A 23,564-nucleotide genomic window follows, 5' to 3' on the forward strand; every position below is an offset into this window, starting at 1 on the left:
AGGTAGATTTATTGGTGAGAACAGTCGCATGATATACATGTATGATGTATTGCAATATGCTCATGAACAAAAGATACCTAGGATGATCTTGCTAATTGACTTTGAAAAGGCTTTTGACTGTATCATGGACATTTTTATTCATTGCATTACAGTTTTTTAACTTTGGGCCTGACATTGTCAAATGGATTTCAGTGCTCCATAATAAGGCCAAACTTTGCGTTATACAAAATGGTATTTTTTTCAGAATTTTTTGAAATTGGAAGAGGCTATCGTCAAGGTGATCCTGTCTCACCATATCTATTTAATATATGTGTTGAAATGATGGGACATATGCTTCGTCAAAAAAAATTAAATTAAGGGCATGAAAATAGGTAAAGAAAAAATTTGTCTTTTGCAATATGCTGATGACACTGTTCTCTATCTCGATGGGTCTGGAAAAAGTCTGAAATCTGCCCTTGATCTTCTTTTTCTGTTTTCAAAATTTTCTGGTTTAAAGCCAAACATTTCTAAGACAAAGTCGATTTGGATAGGTTCGAAAGCTTATTCTACTGACACTTTGAATAACAACTCTGGAATACAATGGACCACAGAGCCTTTTGATATATTACACAGGCAATTGCATCGCTTGGGGGTCGAATTTACTATATAAAGAGTAAAGGTATAGAACTCTAAATATAGGGTACCCAAGTTAGCCGATGTAAAAACAATAAATTAATTGATATAAAATTCTACTTTGTATTTTAATTTATTCATACATAATCAATCTACATTACTACCAAAGTTCATCCCGAAATTCCGTATACTTCCCAAGATATGCAGAAATGAACTCCGAAAAATGCCTATTATATTTTGGTTGACTTTTAGCTGGGTCCTGACACTATACGACTACACAGAGTGTTTGAGCATTGCAACAAGCTATCAAATAGAATGTGCATCATAAAATATCATTTCTAAAATGAATTTCTTACCCCAATTCATAAAATGAAGTCCGTAATAGCTCCAAGTGACTGAAAACTTAAAACCGTGTGTACTTTCATTTTATCACAGTCATTTTCATCGGTGCCACTAACTACCCACTTTGACATCATTATTATCAATCGTCAAACACCTGTGATACTGTGATTTAGATAAAAATAGACATAATAAGACATTTGTATATTTATAAAGGCTTGTTATTAGCATAATTCATGTACTATAATGAATCAATATTGATCATTATTAGTATTTGAGTCTCTAAATCGTTATGGGTCCTTCCATCTCTTTTGGGTAATTAGTCACAACTACAGTTAATGGTTGGGATTTTGAAAGTACAGACGGTTTAAAAATTTTCAGTCACTTGGAGCTATTACGGACTTCATTTTATGAATTGGGGTTAAAAATTCATTTTAAAAATGATATTTATGCTGCACATTTTATTTGATATCTTGTTGCAATGCTCAAACACTCTGTGTAGTCGTATAGTGTCAGGGCCCTGCTAAAAGTCAACCAAAATATAATAGGCATTTTTCGGAGTTCATTTCTGCATATCTTGGGAAGTATACGGAATTTCGGGATGAACTTTGGTAGTAATGTAGATTGATTATGTATGAATAAATTAAAATACAAAGTAGAATTTTATATCAATTAATTTATTGTTTTTACATCGGCTAACTTGGGTACCCTATATTTAGAGTTCTATACCTTTACTCTTTATATAGTAAATTCGACCCCCAAGCGATGCAATTGCCTGTGATATATTAGGTATAAAATATACAGCAGATTTACAAAATGTAGAGCAGCTGAATTTTGATGAGACATTGGCAAATATCCATAAAGAAATTATTCAATGGTCAAAAAGAAATATTACTCCAATTGGTAAAATTACAATTATAAAAAGCTTATATTGCTCTCTAAGATTACCCACCTCTTCTTATCTCTCCCTAGACCTAACACATTATGGATAAAAGAATTAGAAAAATATATTTAAAAATATATTTGGGGAGGAAAAATGATAAAATAGCAAGGAAAACAATGCAGTTAGACTTGGGTAGAGGTGGATGTAGAATGATCAATTTAGACATCTTTATCAAATCTCTTAACTTGGATAAGGCGATTGCTCATCAAAAATTCAGCATGGTCAAACTTATTCTCAGAAATTACACAATGTAATATCTCACATCTCTTTCAATATGGAACAGACTACTCTAGGGAAAAAGCTTTCTCTATCAATGATATTGTTTGGAAGGAAACTTTACTTTACTTTGCTGAATTTATCAATATTGTTCAACTTAAAAATTTGCATGAAGTTCTTCTTGAACCCTTATGGTACAATGATAAAATTAAGATACAAAATAAAACAACCTTTTATAAGATACTGTATGACAAAGGCTTTCATTTAGTCTCAGATGAATTAGATAAAGATAGTGATTTCATTAAGTTTGAACATATCTGCAATGAACATTTAGTTAAGATACCTTTTACTTATTATGAAGGGCTTAAAAAGCAATACTGAGATCTTGGCCGTATGTTCGACATCTGACATTAAACCAAACCTTAAAACCCTATCAGTCCATAGCTATTAAAATATTAATTAAAGATAAAAAAGGATCTAGAACTATATACGATTATCTTAGTAACACAGAAGAATATAGACCAATATGTGGATCAAAATGGGAATTTGACCTTGATCTACCATATACATCTAATTGGAAAAAAGAACATAGAAATATGATGTTTACCACTAAAGACACTGGACTGATATGGTTTACATACAGAATAATACACCGAATTATAGGTACGAATAATTATCTACATCAGATAAAAATTTTAGACAGCAAGGCTTGCTCCGTCTGTTCGGAAGACCCAGGAACCATTATATATCTATTTGTTAACTGTCCATTTGTTGCCAGAATTTGGTCATGCCTGTCTTTTTGGATATTACAAAAGACAGGAAAAAGAGTGCAATTTGATTCACAAACAATAATATTTGGCTATTGACTGAACATGAAAATATTATTAAAATTATTACTATGTTGGTCAAGAGATGTATATTTCCATTCTCTAGGAAAGGTTTACCTTTTACATTTAATGATATTTTAGCATATCTACAATTATACTATTCACATGAAAAAAGTGTTTTTAACACAAATGTCTCCGAAAAGGTGGTCAAAATGGAAATGTCTCTTTGAATAACTTCATTTTTCAAATGATTTATATGCTGTTACTATAAAATGCTACTCATGCTATTATTAATTATTCTTCCTAATTGTGTGAATGCAAGGATGAAAGTTGTATTGTGTGTTTATACATGTATATGTTTTGAAAAGCTATTAAAAAAAATTAAGTAATCACATGTAAAGTAATTGGTTTTTTTGGTAAATGCTACGTAATTATTAATTACTTGTTTTAACAAATTCAAGTGAAAGGGAATAACAACTTCAGGTAAATTATATTTTAAAGTAAGTAAAATATCTTTAATTTAGTAATCGAGATTTGTATTTCAGCAATAGTTTTAATATATCTAAAAAAGTAAATGCGAAGTAATTCTTAATTGAAGTAATTAATGAAAACTAGACATTATTAGTTATGTAAACACTTAGAGGGGTAATACGAAAAAATATGAGGTCCTTGAAAAAAAAATGATATTGGGCGAGGCGTAAACCAAGCCCATTATGGTTTTTGTTCCAGGGACCCCATACATTTCCGTATTACCCCTCTAAGTGTCTACATAACGAATTTATCCTGTCGATGATTTTACGTAGACCTATACATTAATTAAAGGCATATTGACATAATTCATTCCTGATGCTTTTCTAATGTACATGTACAACTGTCATAATTAATGACTGCAATGTATGTATTCTTGATATACTTTATCAAACGTACACCAATCAAAAAGTGGCTGCAACATTTAAAAAAAAATCTTTTTTCGACAAACTGTAAAACTCAAAAATATGCGCTGACTCCAGCGACAGAGTATACGTATTCTCATGACGTCATAGTAGACATATGAAGTCAGTAAACCACGTGGAAGGGGCATATTGACAATATTAGGTCAGTAAGAGGCATAACATCGTTGTGTGTAGTATTGGTTTCAGCCAATGAAATTCCAAGATTTTTATCAGAGGCAGGATAATAATCCGTGTATGCACGGGTCGATATAAGATAATCATAGTGAATTTGGAAATAAACATCATCTCTTGGGATTATGAAGCCTTAATTAGATAAAAGTAGAAAACACATGCATGTATTTTTAGTAAAAGATAGTTTGAATTAAATAAATAAAAATAGAGTGATTCAATTCAATTGTAAATTGTTCAACGGACTTTCTTATTGAAATATACACACTTTAATAGAATTTGGCCTTTTCTTTATATTTGATTTAGATATAGGCTAATAATTTGGAGATAGTGTCAAATATTTGAGAATATTGAGCTTAGATATATTTTCTTTTGTAATATTTGAACTTATTTTTGATTAATTAGACACATCTTCAAACAATTAAACATAAGTATTAGCAATTATAGATAAATTTTGTTCAATAAAAGCCGGCTTCAATCATATAATCTCAAGTTGGTTTAATTAAATAGTATCAAGTAAATTAGATATATCCAATTCAATTGTAGATAAGATCAATTTGTGGAAAATTAAAGATGGGTTTATCTAATTTATAGATAGATGTAACTGATTTAAACCTTCAAATCTTCTAAACGCGAAAAATTCAATTAATGCTTTTATCACCCCGGTCTCATTTGTGCTCGTTGGTCGATAGTTTGATGGTGTCATTACATGCCGACTCGGATCCAATAGAAATACCAAATCTGCCTCGTATGTAGATCGACGCCATCAGGGTAGGTTATTATGTGTGCAGAAATGTATCTACGACGTCACAGATATATACGTCACAATATGAAATATGAGCTTTAAAATGCATCTAAGATACCATACATATCTAAGGTATTCTACCACTATCAATTTTAATTATATGTTTATGTATTCAAGTGAATAAGACGTTAATGATACCAAAACTGAATCTGTAGTGAAAATTAATCTTCTAATTAATCCATGATGCAGAAAGGATGAGAAACAGTAAAACTGCAACATTTGGTGGCGAGTGTTTGGCACAATCCATTTAAAATTAAAATCTACCCCTGCGGCCAACCCGGGGAATCACTAAGCACCCAGGGATTACCTCCCTTTGACACTTGCGCAAAAACGCCCCATAAGTACTCTTGGTACCCCCTTTCAAGAGTGAATGCCACATACAATGAGAAATTTCAGTTCTGACTCGAGCCCTAACTCTATCCTATCTCCCCTGGTGAACACCTTGGTTAAGACCCCCAGGGGTAAACCCAAGAACTTGTCCTTGGTACAGCAAGGATCAAACCAGTCCGTCAGGTACCACTGAGGTGGCCCCAAGTCCTCCCCAGTGCTGAGGATAGATCATCCAGAGTTTTGAGCTAGACATAAGAGAAATCCTCATTTATGGTACTCCCCGAATTCCACCAAATGGGCTTATCTATACAAGCACACCCGCCACCAAGCGTTATCAGCTATAACCATGATAATTAGTTTGATAATAAGCTAATTTGAAATCCCAACTTTTAAAAGAACAAATATAGTTTAAGCCATGAGGGAGAGGTAACATATCTATATTTCATCGGGATAGACCTTGATCCCCTGCTTAGACAGCAGAAAGGTTTCCAGTCCCCCTTGTAGATTGTTGAGGAATACAGAGTTACCCAACTCATTAAGATGGGTTCCATCGTACCTGAACAGCTTTTTGTGTGAAGGGTATCGAATTACCAGGCCCCCTCTTGTTTTAACAAGAGGCCCATGGGCCACATCGGTCACCTGCGTTACCTTGGCCCATATCTGAAGACTTTCCATATATATTTGCATGTAAAACCTTAGTCCGTATTGTGGCCCCAATCTACCCCTGGAGGCCATGATTTGAACAAACGTGAATCTGCACTATGTCAGGAAGTTTTCATGAAAATCTCAGCTCTTCTGGCTCATTGGTTCTTGAGAAAATGATTTTTAAATATTTTCTCTATTTCTTCTCATGTAAATTTTGATCCCCTGTTGTGGCCTCAACCTACCCCCAGGGGCCATGATTTGAACAAACTTGAATTTGCACTATGTCAGGGAGCTTTCATTTAAATTTCAGCTCTTCTGACTCATTGGTTCTTGAGAAGAATATTTTTAAAGGTTTTCCCTATATATTTCTATGTAAAACTTTGATCCAATATTGTGGCCCCAACCTACCCTCGGGGGCCATGATTTGAACAAACTTGAATCTGCACTATGTCGGGAAGCTTTCATGTAAATCTCAGTTCTTCTTGTTCATTGGCTCTTGAGAAGAAGATTTTTAAAGATTTTCCCTATATATTTCTATGTAAAAATTTGATCCCCTATTGTGGCCCCAATCTACCCCCGGGGGCCATGATTTGAACAAACTTGAATCTGAACTATGTCAGGAAGCTTTCATGAAAATCTCAGCTCCTCTGGCCCAGTGGTTCTTGAGAAAAAAATTAAATGACCCCGACCTATTTTTGCATTTTTGTTATTATCTCCCCTTTAAAGGGGACATGGCCCTTTATTTGAACAAACTTGAAAGCCCTTTACTAAATGATGCTTTTGGCCATGTTTGGTTATAATTGGCTCAGTGGTTCTTGAGAAGAAGATGAAAATGTTAAAAGTTTACGACGACGCCGACAGACAAAGGACAAATTTTGATCAGAAAACCTCACTTGAGCCTTCGTCTCAGGTGAGTTAAAAACTGTTTGACCTTTCGATTGACATTCTTGCGCACGGCCTCAACCTTAGATGCATCTTTGGCACTGTGCCAATACAAACGTGGTAGCATGTCAGACCATATGATTGTCAAGGTGGGGGCTAACGATTAATAGTTGATGCACACACATCGCCGGACACAGGGGAATATGGTTTTTATTTTATTTTTTTTAGCTTGACTTGGATTTCTCTACCCAGATAGATGGCTTGTTTCGTTTTACAATCTGACCAATTCGCGCATTTAATTGGGTCTGGGGTTTTTTCCCCAGAACATGAGGGATCCATTTAGGGATAACAGTGATATTATTATAAATGAAGGGTCAGCTAATTTTTTTTCATTTTCAATGTGTTTATAGCAATTGTGCTAAGTATACCCACGAAAAGGAATATATTTGGGAGGAATTTTAAACATGGCATCGGGCTGAGCAGTGACTTTCGATCTCTTATTATCCCGGAACTGATAAAGGCAGTGATACTGTGACCGGTGAAGTGCCATGGGGAGTTTTTCTCGTGTTGCAATTTTTTTTAAAAGTTTTTTTTAAAGTTTGTGGGAAAACTGTTAGCAAAATCTGGCAACGTTTCGTCCAAGAGGGTTCAATAAGTAATAAAATGAGACACAGAAGAGGCAGACCAAAACTTACTGAACGAGAGTATATCCATTGTTAAATACAATAACCTGTTCGAAGACCCTATTGTGATACAATTAGGAAATTCCATGGTTTTTTTTTTTTTTTGGTTTTTTTTTGCTCAGTCGTAGAACAAGTGAATTCAGTCATGGATACACAATTGCAAATTCAAATTGAATATGCTCCAGATAAAGTGAAAAAATTCCACATCCCAGACACAACTTGTTCCTATGAAGAAGTAGTATGCGACATTCAGTGCAGAATTTCATCCCTCAGAGATAGTGAATTTGAATTAAAATATCGAGAGGATGAGGATACATGGGTGATGATATACAGCGATTCTTGCGTTGCAGAGACATTCAGGTGCGCCCGCCCAATTGAAGGAATCAATATGAAAAGACTGAAGATTAAATTTGTTGAAAATATTTCTACAAGCATTGAGACATACCGATCTGGTATTACTCTACATCCTATAGCAGAACCAAACGCAGATTCCGCGGCCGTATTATCAGCTACGCACGATGCCTCGAGTAATTTATAAACGCGGGACAACGCCAGTCTACAAGTTGTTATTCGACGAATTAGAGGACTCGATTCATGTCAGAAAGGTAGAGCATGAAAGTGCAGTTGAGCACTTAAAACAATTAGAAGAAAAAATTTCAAACCCCGGCCTAAAACCCGACAAAACTAAAGGCCAGTGTAGCCAATGTCACATGCGCGTTGGACACACAAAGCGACATTGCAATTACGGCAATTACGGCCCCTGCGAGAGTCTGCAGATTTGCGGGGACATCGATAAGCACGAAAATGAAAAGAAACTTGTCTTAGAAGCAGCACAAAATGTTAAATCTATAAACGTGACCTTGAAAAATTTAAAACAAAATCTGTCGACAAAAAAGCAAACATGGGTAAAACGTTTTTTTTGTGTTTTTTTTTAGTAGAGTGCTACCACACTTAGTAAACACAAATATTGATAAATACATGTACTATCCTATTGGAGCGTATCGTCATCGGCCATTGCGCATAGGGGCTATCCATCCCGACTTGGCAGTTATTGAAAAGTATTATAGAGGGATAGTGCCAGACAATCTTGAAGTGACAAGCAAACATTTTCAAAATAATTTGAAAGAAAACATGTCTGTTTTGAAAAAGGAATTAGTTAAAAATCCTGTGAGCATTTTCATGGAGAAAAAGGGAGTCAATTTCCCAAATTTCAGAAACGTACTCTGAAAATAGGTCATATACTGATCACATGCCTTTCTCTTCCAATTCTGAAAACCTACTTGTACCTCTCGACCTGGGAAATGTGAATACATATATGCCACTCTTTCCACATTATGTACTTTCTATCCCCTGCGCATATGCAACTCGAACAACCCAGTCTCGACCTGTGCTTCCACACACAGCAACACGTGCCGAAGAAGAAGAAGAGCAAAATGATCTTCCCATTAAAAAAAGAAAACTGTAATATCATATTTGATATTTTGCGTGTGTCTTACATTTGAGGTGTTTCTGAAAAAATATCGAATTTCATGTAAAGTACATGGCAGATTTCATTTGTTTTACATGAATAAAAAAAACTTAGTTTTGTTCATCACTACCTGACTTAAGTTGTATATTGAAAATTGGAATTTTTGTAATACTTTGATTTGTCAAACGCTTGTTTACAGGCAAATGCAGTAGGCGGACACTAACGCATCGCCGTCTCCTATTTGTAAGTTGATTTTCAATCCACTTTTACATAAACATATTCTCCTTGATTAAACTGTCTCCTTTGCATAGTCCCTTTCATATTTTTAATAAAAATATTTTTGTAAAAGTATTCATTTATGTACAAAATGAGGATGAAACTAAGTGGGTTTTAAGAGGCCGTCCACGGAGATATCAGGCAGTAGCTATAATACAGCTGGCACATGCAATTCCCCAAAATTTTATTCATACCCAATAAAAGTTAAGGTCATACGCCAATTTTATCGTATGTAAAGTGAATTTCACAAAAAACATTGTTAGATGCCAAAACTTGGCCTATTTCATAAATTGGAGGACACTATATAATCTATAGAAAATGATCATTTTGTAAAGTTAAATAATACCCAATACAATAAAATTTGTCCAGAAAGTATAAACAATATTTGAAGGAAATTCCTTAATAATTAAGATGAAACAATAAAATTGCTGGGAAACAATGCTGTTGTTGAGCATTTACTGACAGAAGTAGCCAAAAAGCCAGTAATTTGAGTTACCTCCCTTGGCGTAAAAAATGTAAAATGATCCGAAACTTGCATAAATTGTAATTTTCGAAGAAAACAGTATTTATTTAGAACATTTTTCACTTATCTCGATTTTTTTTATCAAGTGTAAACGTGGAATTATTTTTTTTTTAATTTGATGGTGAAAAATAAATATTCAGCCCGGACCTTATCAAAGTTTCGTGGGTAAACAGATGCAGATATGGCTGACAAGTGATAGAAACGTGAAGATTTTCTAGGAGTGGTCCTTATTTTAGGGACTTGTCAACCCTTAATAATTGTTCAAAAGACATAAGTGGATATTCAAGATATTTTAAAGTTGGAACTGCGTGTAATATTCAACCTAGATTGACCCCCTGCTGTACAGATCGGGGTACTTCGAATTCGACGTAAAAGTTTAACTGTTTAAACTATCGTGCACGGTGCAGATGCTTACTAGTATGCCGAGGTCATTGCGATTCTTTGGGGATTTACTGGAGGCAACCACCACTAAATGTAGTTATCTACTACACAAAGGAAAGTGTAAAGCAGACAGAGCAGTAAACTTCAATGTTTCAAGGGAAATATTTATTCTCGTTGGAAGTGGTAAGTATAGATGTCGAATTTTCTCTGTTATTTTTCTTTGAACACTGTCTTTGATTGCTAGACAATTTTGATGCAAGTTCTCATGATGTGTCAATGCAAACAATTCATTTGATGAAATGATTCTTTTTAAAATAATGATTAAAATAAATCCCCATAGTAAAAAACACATTAAATCAATCGGGGGGGGGGGGTGTTAATGTAGGGATTTTTAAAATCTGTACTACAACACAATGTTTATCCACAAATCATTAAATTAAGAAACAATAGAAGCACACAAAAACAAGATGAAAGTGGTGAAAAGTTCAATAAATGTTTATAAAAATGTTTATTGTCCTGCAAGCTATGTACATATCAGCATGCATGCATAAAAAATAATATATGTTAAAATTATATAAGATTATTTTTGACTGATTTTTTTTACTAGCTACTTTTCACATGTGTTTGTTTTTTGGATTCCTAGATTTAATAACTATTAAAGGATGAATGAATCAGTGTGAGAGGGTAGTATATGTACATGTATGTATGTGACAAAAACCGAATAATAAATATTAAAAAAAATAATGATATATATTTATTCATGTAATTATGCAACTATAAGAACCATTATGGGGGTGGGGGTGGTGGTGTTAAAGGTTGATGTATATCATTAATTTCTCTAAATTTAAGCTGAATGGATTATAAAATTCAGATGGTTTAACATGACACAAAATCTTATGATTTATTTGCATGCACAAAGGTACTAAAGTGTATTAGTGTGACATACATGTATATACCAATTACCAAAGCTTGATAATGAATACAACGCCCATTTCATTACAGATTTGGAAAATAATTATAGTCAAATCACCCCTACTGCAAGCCAATTATCAGACTATCAGTGAGTATATTTATTTATTTCAATCAAAAGATTTTAAATTCAGAACATGGTACATCTGACCTTGTCATAATTCATAAATTATGTAAGTTTAGAACTATTACAGATAAGAGCTTTTAAGTTAAAATTAAAATTCCACATTTGACATGTATATTTCTTGAGACAAATCCTGACCAAAGGCATCCAATGTTTATTGTTATGATGTCCCAATCTTTTTGTTTTAACTCACTTGGCAGACATACATGTAGAATATAAAAACTTTAACTTTGACAATAACATAAGAATGGTTAGAGATGGGAGTTGGATATTTCAGAAATGTGTGTTCCTTATGTCATATGATAGAAACATTTTTACCTTATGACCTTGACCCTTCATATTGAAGTTTTATGTGATGTCACCATGCCACACACAACACATACATGCATTTTTAATTCATGACTGTTATCAAAGATTTTAACCCACTCGACAAGTTTTAAACTCTCTTCAGACAATTCTTGTTTAGATAATTTCAAATACTAGCTCGTATATATATATATATATATATATATATATATATATATATATATCAGAGGTGATGTTTTGAAATCAGAATGTGGTTTAATTTTTTAATCAATGAATATATAGTTTTGTTTTTTTTTTAGCTCACCTGAGCTGAAGACTCAAGAGAGCTTTTCTCATAAAAATTTGTCTGGATTCTGTTGTCATCATAGTGGTAATAATTTTCCCCATTTTCATCTTCTCCAGAACCAATGGCCCAATTGAATGAGATTCATTTTCGTTTAAATGAAAGGTCATGCCCCCTTTGAAGGGAGATTATCAAGAAAAGGCAAAAATAGGATGGGGTCATTTAATATAATGAAAATATGCAAGCAATCCCAGGTTGTGTAGATTGGAGTTAGTTCAATTCATGACCTGGGTGTAGGATGAGGCTATAATAGGGGGTCAAAGTTTTATAAGGGATAATATAAGGAAACATCTTTAACAATCCTCTTCTCAAGAAGGGTATGTCAATGATTAGTCATATTCATATGCAAGGATCTTCAGGTAGTGTAAATTTTATTTTGTTCAATTCAGAGGCTAAAGAATTAGGGTATGGAGGAGATCAAAGTATGATGTGGGAATATACAGGAAATTAAAACAAATTCTTTTCAAGGTTAGCAAGGCCACACTAAATCCTTTCAAACTGCAAATGTTCCTAATTTGTGTTGATTCATTTTTTCTTTTGTATGCGCCCATGACTAAAGTCGGGGGGGGGGGGGGGGGGGGTCTGGAACTTGCTCATGTTAGTAATAAGGCTCTCATATTTCATATCTTTATTCCTTATAATAAGACATTTCTTTTGATATCATTTTTTTTTTTTTACTTTTGTGTTTGGCCTACTTTTAACAAAATATAACCTACAGTAGGCAATTCTCCTGAACTATATATAAGATAGTCTAGCCTTTTATGTTTAGTATTTAGATATCTTAAGGCAAGAACTTTCATTTGATACCATGCTGTTTGATATTGTGACCTTGGTTTTGAAGTTTAACCCAGATTTTATTATATTGATATTTTACATAAAGATATACAAATATGTACAAAATGTGTATATTCTTTATTACCAGACTTTTAATTTAGTACCTGACCTTAGTCTTTAAAAAAGCATGATTTTCAAAAACTTTAAATTGGTATATAGTTTCTCAGCCACTTTGGATTGGGCTTTGATATAGATTTCACATATTATAGATTACTAATGAAAAGAGCTTTACTTTTGAACTTCTGACTTTGACCATGTTGACCTACTTTTGAAAAACATTCATTATTACCAGATCTGTTATATCTTGAGGGATAAGGTATTGGGTTAGTTTGTTTCACATGAAATGCCTAATGACCAGAATTTATTTCATATCATGACCTTTGACCTTGTGACTATATCAAACATATATGACTTTCTTAATGCATTGCTTACAGTGCTATTTAAATATGTTCATCATTTTATTTCCATTAATTTACACAACTGTTGTTATTTAGATCTCAGCTGAGTCCAAGATAGGAAGAGGCTTTGGAGAGAACACAGAATTACTACAGACAAAAGACTTGTGAAGTTATAAGGGGAATTGCAGAACTCATAGCTCCACTTCAATCTAGATATGTTGACAGTTATTTCACAGAAACACTTTGCAGCTGACAAAGATAATCAAATGATGACCACTACTTTAACTCTATGGTTGCAGCATATTTCAATTTTTGAAGTGACAAATTTTATTCCTGTTTGTGAACCAATATTCAAAAGAAACACTGCTATGGCATTAGACATAACTTAGAAGAGAGTGGTGGGGTGGCAAAATAAGATTCCATACTGTGAAATGTATCAATTGTTAATATACATATATCAATATAAATTCAGTGCCAATTTTCATAATTTCTAGGGGAAAAGTTTGTAACAAATGTCAGAAATATGCACTAGCTCTTTCTTTGCAAACCATGCTACTAAGTACCAGGCATTAAGACATGATTTGTTTATTGTCATTTGTTAAACATAGACAGATCCAGTGATTTGAAAGGGGGGGGGGGTCCAGAAAAATGATCTCAAATCTGCATTAGGTCATATCCGATGAATTGATAAAGTAAATATGTTTATTATTGATTGCTAGTTACATGTAACCTTTTATGCATCAGTTGAAGATACTTTATGAACATTTTCCGTCACTGGGTAAAATTCAACAAACATTTTGTGTATCTGGAAGTGGTCAATATATATTTCAACATCAGAGTAAACATGCATTAAAGCAAGTCTGCCAATCTGATGTAGGCAGAAAATGGAATATGGCATGTTATTTCATGAATGCAAAGGGAAATGCTTTACAAGAGAGTCTGGAACTTGCTCATGTTAGTAATAAGGCTCTCATATTTCATATCTTTATTCCTTATAATAAGACATTTCTTTTGATATCATTTTTTTTTTTTTACTTTTGTGTTTGGCCTACTTTTAACAAAATATAACCTACAGTAGGCAATTCTCCTGAACTATATATAAGATAGTCTAGCCTTTTATGTTTAGTATTTAGATATCTTAAGGCAAGAACTTTCATTTGATACCATGCTGTTTGATATTGTGACCTTGGTTTTGAAGTTTAACCCAGATTTTATTATATTGATATTTTACATAAAGATATACAAATATGTACAAAATGTGTATATTCTTTATTACCAGACTTTTAATTTAGTACCTGACCTTAGTCTTTAAAAAAGCATGATTTTCAAAAACTTTAAATTGGTATATAGTTTCTCAGCCACTTTGGATTGGGCTTTGATATAGATTTCACATATTATAGATTACTAATGAAAAGAGCTTTACTTTTGAACTTCTGACTTTGACCATGTTGACCTACTTTTGAAAAACATTCATTATTACCAGATCTGTTATATCTTGAGGGATAAGGTATTGGGTTAGTTTGTTTCACATGAAATGCCTAATGACCAGAATTTATTTCATATCATGACCTTTGACCTTGTGACTATATCAAACATATATGACTTTCTTAATGCATTGCTTACAGTGCTATTTAAATATGTTCATCATTTTATTTCCATTAATTTACACAACTGTTGTTATTTAGATCTCAGCTGAGTCCAAGATAGGAAGAGGCTTTGGAGAGAACACAGAATTACTACAGACAAAAGTCTTGTGAAGTTATAAGGGGAATTGCAGAACTCATAGCTCCACTTCAATCTAGATATGTTGACAGTTATTTCACAGAAACACTTTGCAGCTGACAAAGATAATCAAATGATGACCACTACTTTAACTCTATGGTTGCAGCATATTTCAATTTTTGAAGTGACAAATTTTATTCCTGTTTGTGAACCAATATTCAAAAGAAACACTGCTATGGCATTAGACATAACTTAGAAGAGAGTGGTGGGGTGGCAAAATAAGATTCCATACTGTGAAATGTATCAATTGTTAATATACATATATCAATATAAATTCAGTGCCAATTTTCATAATTTCTAGGGGAAAAGTTTGTTTGTAACAAATGTCAGAAATATGCACTAGCTCTTTCTTTGCAAACCATGCTACTAAGTACCAGGCATTAAGACATGATTTGTTTATTGTCATTTGTTAAACATAGACAGATCCAGTGATTTGAAAGGGGGGGGGTCCAGAAAAATGATCTCAAATCTGCATTAGGTCATATCCGATGAATTGATAAAGTAAATATGTTTATTATTGATTGCTAGTTACATGTAACCTTTTATGCATCAGTTGAAGATACTTTATGAACATTTTCCGTCACTGGGTAAAATTCAACAAACATTTTGTGTATCTGGAAGTGGTCAATATATATTTCAACATCAGAGTAAACATGCATTAAAGCAAGTCTGCCAATCTGATGTAGGCAGAAAATGGAATATGGCATGTTATTTCATGAATGCAAAGGGAAATGCTTTACAAGAGAGTCAAAAAATGTCTGGTTAATGCTAAATAACTATCTAGATGTCCCAGAGAAAAGGAGAGGGTGTGTTCTACCCCCCCCCCCCCCCCTCGGGATCTGCCAATGTCAAGTTTGGAATGTGAGTGAATGAATTAAGATTCTTCATGATAGGCAATTGATTAAAATTTGATTTACTGATAATTTTAACTTCATATATGTGTGTTAATTAATTCACTATTATCTCAAATCCTGTGTCAGAAATGACATCTAAAAATCAACATTGTAAAATTTTATATAATGAATTACGTAGGCATTTTTTTGCCTTTATTATATAGAATGTGTACAAAGACATGAAATTTATTTCTGAATGTTCATATGTTCTAGTAATTTTTCATGAATTTTAATCATTTAATCATTGATTGGTTATATCTACTTCATATTTATTTCTATTTATGTAGTTCAACAATCTTCATTTAAGTAGTTGACCTTTTTGCACTTATTGAAAATTTTGAGATTTCAGTTCAACTTTTCACCATCAAACCTTGCTTTTCCCACTGAATTTATTTTTGTAACTTGAAATACACCTCTTCAAGTTTCTGGTTATACATAATTTATTTCTTTTGAGACATTGTATTGGGTTTTGTGAGATCTTATAATTTGATCATTATTTTGTAAATTATATTGGTGTGAAATATGTGCAATTTTAACAATTAATAAATTCATTCATTGGATGAATATACACACAAAAACCCTCTTAGTTATTGCATATAGTGTATATCTAACATATAAAATATTGCTTTTCTCTATTTCTTTGTTATATGACATTTTAGAGCTGTTCAAACATAACACTTTTTTCCAATATTTCGTGACCTTTTTGCACCGAAAATTATCTCAAAGTTGTTTTTCCATGTCGAACCCATACTAAACATGATAGAAACTTTTTATTTGGCAAATTTCATATTGGGGTCAGTAGGAACATGTGCACAAAGTTTCATGAAAATATGAGAGATAGCATGTGCCGACCTCTGCCTGATATCATAATGGACACCCTCTTAAATCAATTTAGAAACAGCACTTTAATATTGGAATTTCAATCCGATGTTTTCAATTGTCCACGATGAGTTAGTACCCAGTTCCGCCGTCATCAATTGAGTATTTTACAAGAAATCTCAGTGACCATTCACATTGATAGAATGGTATAGCGTGGTCATCCAATTCACTTTTATTGAAACCATATGGTCAATTAGTGAGTGAAATTTACATGTTGGATAAAGCGAAGTGATACGCTGTGATTGGAACGATAGTAAGTATATACATGTATACGTGAAGGAGTCCCAAAACGTAAAGCAAACATTTGCGAGAGATATCAGTTTGTTGACGTTCATAATATTAATGAAATCAGATTTTCACAATTTGTTTTCTTCAGGTAACTTTTGCATGAACATGGACGATGACTATGAATATGTAGAAACACTGCCTACGACGAGAGATAGAATAGATTTAGACTATACTGAAATTCAGTTCGAGAATTCATCAAACAATGGACCTCCTATGCCGAGCGCATCACGTGACCATTCTTCAGATGAAGAACGCGTAATTTACAGCGAAGTTCAAGGCAGTAGGGTATACACAAACATCTTACCACGATTCGATTCAGAATATAACCCAGACAGTGCAATGCACAATAGCGGAACCCAGGCTTCTGCAGCACCGGAGATACCGCAATTCAAAATTCAGAAAACGAGCCATAGTGAATTAGCCGGGTTTAATGAAGATATGTCAAAATCCAAAGCTATCTCAAATGAGTACTATGATCTTGATATAAATTATCGAAAAGATAGAATTCCAGCCCAACAAAACAAAGCGATAAAAGAAAAGAAAAAAGAAACATTTAGAGACATAACAACACTTCGAGATGGCAGAATGGCGATTGTCTCAGAAACCGGAGAAATAATAGTTCTTAGTCCTGAGGGAAAATACTTATTTTCGAATCAGTTTGATGGCGCATTTGAGAATTGTACGACTGTCGACAACCTAGAAATAGTAGCTTCATGTGGTTTTCGAGTCAGATTTTTTTCAGTGCATGACACAGAAATTAAAGAGGAGGAAGAAAAATGCCTCGATTTTCAGTATGAAGAGACAACTGTACACGGGATTTCTCACAGCGAACACAAGCTTCTCGTGTCTTGCAATTTACAAAGCGTGGTTTCATCGCAGCTACCATCGCTGAAATTATACGATATGAGGAGAAAGAGTACGAAAACAATCCCGACTTTTCGTTTCACCTATCCAGGAGCAGTTCTTTTGAGTTCGGATTCCAAGAGTATTTACGTTGCAGACCAAATAAGAAAGACAATTACTTCCCTGTCTGATGATGGAAGATTGCTCTGGGAGACCACTGAGCTCTGTAGTCCAGTGTCCTTTACTCTGGTAGATGACATACTTGCAGTAGCATTCGAAACCCGGGCAGATATAAAATGTTTGTCATCGATAAACGGAGTCTTCCTAAGATCTGTAATAGTTGAAGCCACTGTACCAACAACAGGAGTTTTGTTGGCAAACAATGCAAAAGAGTTGATAATTTGTCCTTGCGATAATTCAATTGATAACGTCTCTAGTATCGTTTTCTTTGCACCTGTTAAGCATGCAAAAAAACAGCCATTATTTCAAAAATTCTCTAGGATGAAACTTCTTTCCAAAATACTTCACAAGTAATTATAAATGGCATACTATTCACCATAAGTAAAACAAAATGTTAAACACGAAAAAAAAAATTTGTTTGCTTGTGTGTTTTCTTATTTTGATTTGATTTTGTTTTGTTTTTTCTTTTGTTTGTTTGATTTTTGGGGTTTTTTGTTGTTGTTTTCTTTCCTTTTTAATTTTCAAATTTACAAAATAATTTACTCTCATACACACATTTTAAACATTGGAAACAATATAGTGATATTATTGGAAATAGTTTTATGCAATTATATATAACAACGCATTAATACCTAATTTTATCTAGCTTAATGACGTATAGCTTGATGACGTTAGATGAGCTCACCACGTGATAGATGATCACATGACGTTATTAGTATAGTCATTTACCAATAGACGCTTGTTTTACTTTAGGCGAATTGTAAAGGAAAGATATTTTACCATCGTTAGCGAAGGAATGGTCAATAGCAGTGGTTTCAGATAACACTACAACATGTAAATACCGATATCTTTTTATTTTGGTGCGTTTTCTTCTCCACCGGAACCTAGATACAGTGCGGGGACAGGTCAATCCAGCGTTTTGTTTTACATAATGGCAGATCGAACAGTGGTGGCTGTTACATAAGGAAACTTAGCTATAAAAGTTAATACTGGGTACACGAATCTTCGTCTGGATCAAAATAGATTCTCTGCGATGATTTGTTTTAGAGAAATTAACAGTGAGCGGATTAGAGATATTAACAGTGAGCGGATTAGAGATTATCAGTGAGCGGATTAGCATCACCTAAATCACTGTGCACATTTTCTCGAGCCCCAGACAATTTTTTTTTCAAATTGGGGGCAACGAAGTATTATTTCACACTCCTGCAAAGACTGTAAGAGATAACATTTCTAGTACGGAGTTGCTTATCCATAGTGCGGGAGTTAAAACACGTAATTGTAGTTCAACTTATCCAACATGACCCCATGAAATCACTGCTCGGATATAATGACGCAGTCGTTGAAATAGACGACATTCTGACTCTGTGTCTGGATCCTTACCGAATGTTGACATTTTGGAAACGCAGGATTTTTGGCCTAGCCTCCAGTACCTTGGGCCTGATAGAGAATATCTGTGTATAAAGGTGTTCAAGAAGGAGACAATAACCATGGCCAAATACCTGAATAGCATTAACTACATGTACATGTGTGTTGTGATCAACAATTGCAGGAGACTGAGGTTAGTGTATAGTAGAAGCATGATATCATTTACATACACTCAACAATATTTTTTTTATCATGCTTTATTTTTAGACATTTACAATTACATCTACAATTGTACATAGATGATCTCACACACAAAATCAACACTCAACAATATTGATTACACTTGCTTAGATGTGGGTATTGCTATTACATAACATTTATGCATATATATTTTTCAAAGGTTGCGATTCCAGATAAAATTGTTAGGTAACGATATATATATATATATAGTTTTTAGCACATCTTACTTCCTTTTAAACATGCTATTTTCTATCAAGCAATCTATATGTAAACAAAAACATGACACGAGCCTTGTTTACATAACAAAGAATTGTGAGTGCTGTATCTCACATGTAACTCAACAACTGATATTCAAAGTTTAGTTGACCATTTGAAATACGTTAGTTAAGCACTGTAACAATAAGAATGGAAAAATAAAGCTCAACGGTGTCCATGCCCCTTTAATGAGAAACGCCATGTATGTAAAGCCAAGCAATATAAAGGTCGGACATCCATTTTGAAGCAAACACAGGGAAATTGAGCATTGAAAGCTTAATCTTACGTCATACAAAAACAATGCAATTGTCATTTGCTTAGAGGCCCAGTCTAATAGGGAGTTTTGTCTAGTTTTTCATTATTTTTTACTTGCGTAATCTAAACATTCAAGTGGTCTCTTTCAGTTTATCGACGATACTCCAGTTTCGCATTCAATTACAGACAGCTGTTGCTTTAATTGTTTTGAATCCAAAATTTTACAAAGGACACAATTTTCGAATCGGAGCGGCAACACATGCAGTGAGGAGAGGTTTTTTTTTCCTGAAAATGCAATACAGCCTATGGGTCGCTGCAAGTCTGATGCTGTAAAGAGATATACAAGGGTTGGGTATTTTACTCTTTCAATTTGAACATGTCATCATCCACTACAAATTGTCATAAGGCATTCAACAGTTGGTGGGTCAGTTTTTATGTCTCCATCCTCTCCAATAGGTGATCTCCAAGATTATTCAACAGTAGATGGGTCAGACTATGCCCGTCATCGTTTTATAACTCTTATTGAATGGGAGTTATTATTGATGCGTAGGTCAGATTTTTGTCTGCTACTTACTCCTACACATAAGGAGCATGAATACATTTACTTCTAGATCTGCATGCATAGATGTAATCCAGGTGAAAGAATAAGGCGTTTTGCTGATCATATGTAACTATTTAAATTATCTGTTGTGTTATGTTCTGTTCTCAAGATTGTTTATCATTAGAGGATCGCCTTTCCTCTTGCATGTCTATAAACGTGGTTTTCCATGGGTGGCGGAAAATCTAATGTTGATTGGATTTTGATGCCTGTTTTGTTTTTGTTGTTGTTGTTTTGTTTGTTCGTTTGTTGTTGTTGGTTTTTTTTGGCCACCTTATTTTTATCAAATTGATTATAATTGTCACACTGTAACTTTGGAAGATCCTAAACCATGTCTATTTACAATATGATAACAAAGTGCGATATCCCTTATTTTGTGTTCATATCATTTTGTCATTAATAAATGACAGCTTTACAACTACAATCATTATTTGTTTGTTTTGTTCAAAATGCTGGTAAAAAACATAATTTTACGTTCCAGATGTACACCAAAAGTCCACGCTTTAGCGTGGGCCTAGAAAAAGGTCGGTGACTTTGAAGTTGCGATTTATGCGCCAGCCTTGAATCCGAGAGCCCTCCGCGTAACGCGTACGGCGTGTCCACGGTGTGACACATTCTTACATATATACATATATAACTACACACTTGTATACATACATACACACCTACATGTATATATATACTTAATGTACATACATATACATGTACATATATACATGGGAAAATACGGGTTTTCTTTTCACACCAAGTATTTTTCCGTATCAGGTCACTAACTAACTGTGCAACGAATTTATCACGTCGAAGACCTCTAACTGTATATGTGGAGGGTCTATATCATGGAATGAGAGTACCAAACCCCCGTATGCGTAACCCGGACGGAGTTTACCCAAGATTGAGCGGAGGTATAAATGTCTAGGTGTTGCGTGATTGGCTAATTCAAGAGTGAAATTATTTGGAATTGAAAGAAATATTATAGAGGTTCAAATTAATTGTCAGGATGAAAAATTATCGCACAAAATCGAGAAATGAGACTGGGGAAATTACCATGGTAGGGGTGTGCTTAAAATGAAGTGTGTAATTTACTGCAGATTGCTGTGTTGTAAAAAAGTACAAATATGGCCTATAAAAGGCACGGGACCCTATATATTTTTTGTCATTTTTTATCAACACTTGGAATGAACTTTGAAATGTTTGCGGTCATTTGTTTAAAATCGATATAGTTAATTAGTGAGAGGGCCAAAGGTTAACATTGAGGTCTATGGGAAATGAATTGGTACTCTTTTCCCTATAATACAATATATCTGTCCGAATCGCTTCGCCATTTTGTCACGGCTGCAAGTCGAACCCGACAATAAATTACTCGTTCAATACGGATTTTTCTCGCATGATACGGGTTTTTTCACGGCGTCATGTGACCAAGATCTGACCAATTAGATTTCAACAATTTTGTCTAAAGCGTGATAAACATAAATGCATACATACATAGATACACACATACATAAATACATGCATACATACACACACATACATACATACATTTTTACATGTATACATACATACACTGTACATATATACATACATTATACACATGCATACAAACATACACACGCACACACATACATGTACATACACAGGCATACATACATACACATATGCTTATATACATGTACACATACATATCTGTGCATGGTTTCGTATATACACACAGACAGGTATCATTTCATGAATGTAGACATGCATAATAATTTGTCGATGAAAAACGACAAAACGTTGTGTTATAATGATACATGTATCAGATGCATACATCTGCATGTTTAAAACGTATTGGTTTAAAGGACACATCGCATGTTTTTAAACTTTTTAATTTTTTCAGCAAAATTAATTCATTTCATGCCTAAAACTACTTTACATGTGTTTTAAATGAAACAGTTTGCGTAGTTTTCGAGTTTGAAAGCGATGAAATTCAAATCTTGCGATATGCATATTTTCTTTGATATTTTACGCACCATTATCTGTGACGTCATATGCGACCTCGAGCGAGAAGATTTGAAAACAGTTGATAGCCATTTCATAAACAGATTAGATTTAATTGACAAACAAACAATTACCACATTAACAGCTTGTAAATAACACTGCATTAGGGTGTTTTGTGCCGTTTAAGGGTGTACTTGCTGTCAATAGAGAGGATTTGGACTGTGTTTTTTTCAATTTTCGAAGGAATTAAGGTATGAGGCACAAGACGTGAATATTTTTTGTCGGCACAACGACTTTGCCATAAAAACCCCTAGTAGAATTTGTCCCTGTACTTTTTCAAACAAGCACTTGGACAAATACGTAGATAAACTGCGAGAAAATGGTTCTATCGAAGCTACGCACAGTTACATATAGGCCTACGGCATATGCTTTCCCTTCTGCTCTTGAATTCAATACACACTCGCACCAACTGACCTTCACCTTGTAACAACATAGGCAGAACTTTGCTAGCAGTGTCTACCAACTGGTAGTTTTAAACAAGAAATTTAAAGATAAAAGATAATTGAACTTTCAATTATAAATAATAAAATATAATATTTCCCGACTTTGAATTGAATTATAATGCTTTCATTTTTTTTTAAGGAACGCGTACGTGTTTACAACAACAGCACGCTGCGCTCCCACTTCCTACGTAACAACGTGTTGATAACAAAAAATAATGATTAGGCCTAATAAAATTGCTTTAATAAAATGATTTAAAAGTATTGTGATTTTCACAAAAGTTTGACCATTATTATTATTTTTTCTTTTTCGAAATGCACCCGTGACAGTAGGCCTAGTTGTCAATGATACATAATCGTATCATAATTTAGGCCTATCTAACTTCTCCAAAAATAAATTTAATAATAATTGCACTATTCATTTTAGACAAGTAACAATGCTAATTACAGTTGTTTACAGAAATGGCATTACCAAATTGTGTTTAGA

General features: G+C 33.7%; 1 protein-coding gene across 5 annotated transcripts in view; it reads left to right on the plus strand.

Moving 5' to 3' along the window:
* LOC125651800 (uncharacterized) overlaps positions 1–21,027 on the plus strand; it is a 27,914-nt gene extending 6,887 nt beyond the window's left edge. For 2 of the 5 annotated variants that reach the window (XR_008799687.1, XR_008799686.1), the window contains exons 3-5: positions 9,071–9,114; positions 16,956–19,448; positions 20,155–21,027. Coding sequence is in view for 1 of the 5 variants with exons in the window: in XM_048880588.2 (XP_048736545.1) it covers positions 16,967–18,244 (1,278 nt within the window). In the remaining 4 variants the exon portion in view is untranslated. Of the gene's footprint in view, positions 1–9,070; positions 9,115–16,601; positions 16,833–16,955 lie in introns of those variants that run through there. The other 3 variants (XR_008799692.1, XR_008799691.1, XM_048880588.2) reach the window with 3 other exon arrangements.
* The last annotated feature ends 2,537 nt before the right edge of the window (positions 21,028–23,564 follow it).

This window comes from Ostrea edulis, chromosome 1, assembly GCF_947568905.1.
Source record: "Ostrea edulis chromosome 1, xbOstEdul1.1, whole genome shotgun sequence".
Taxonomy (NCBI): domain Eukaryota; kingdom Metazoa; phylum Mollusca; class Bivalvia; order Ostreida; family Ostreidae; genus Ostrea; species Ostrea edulis.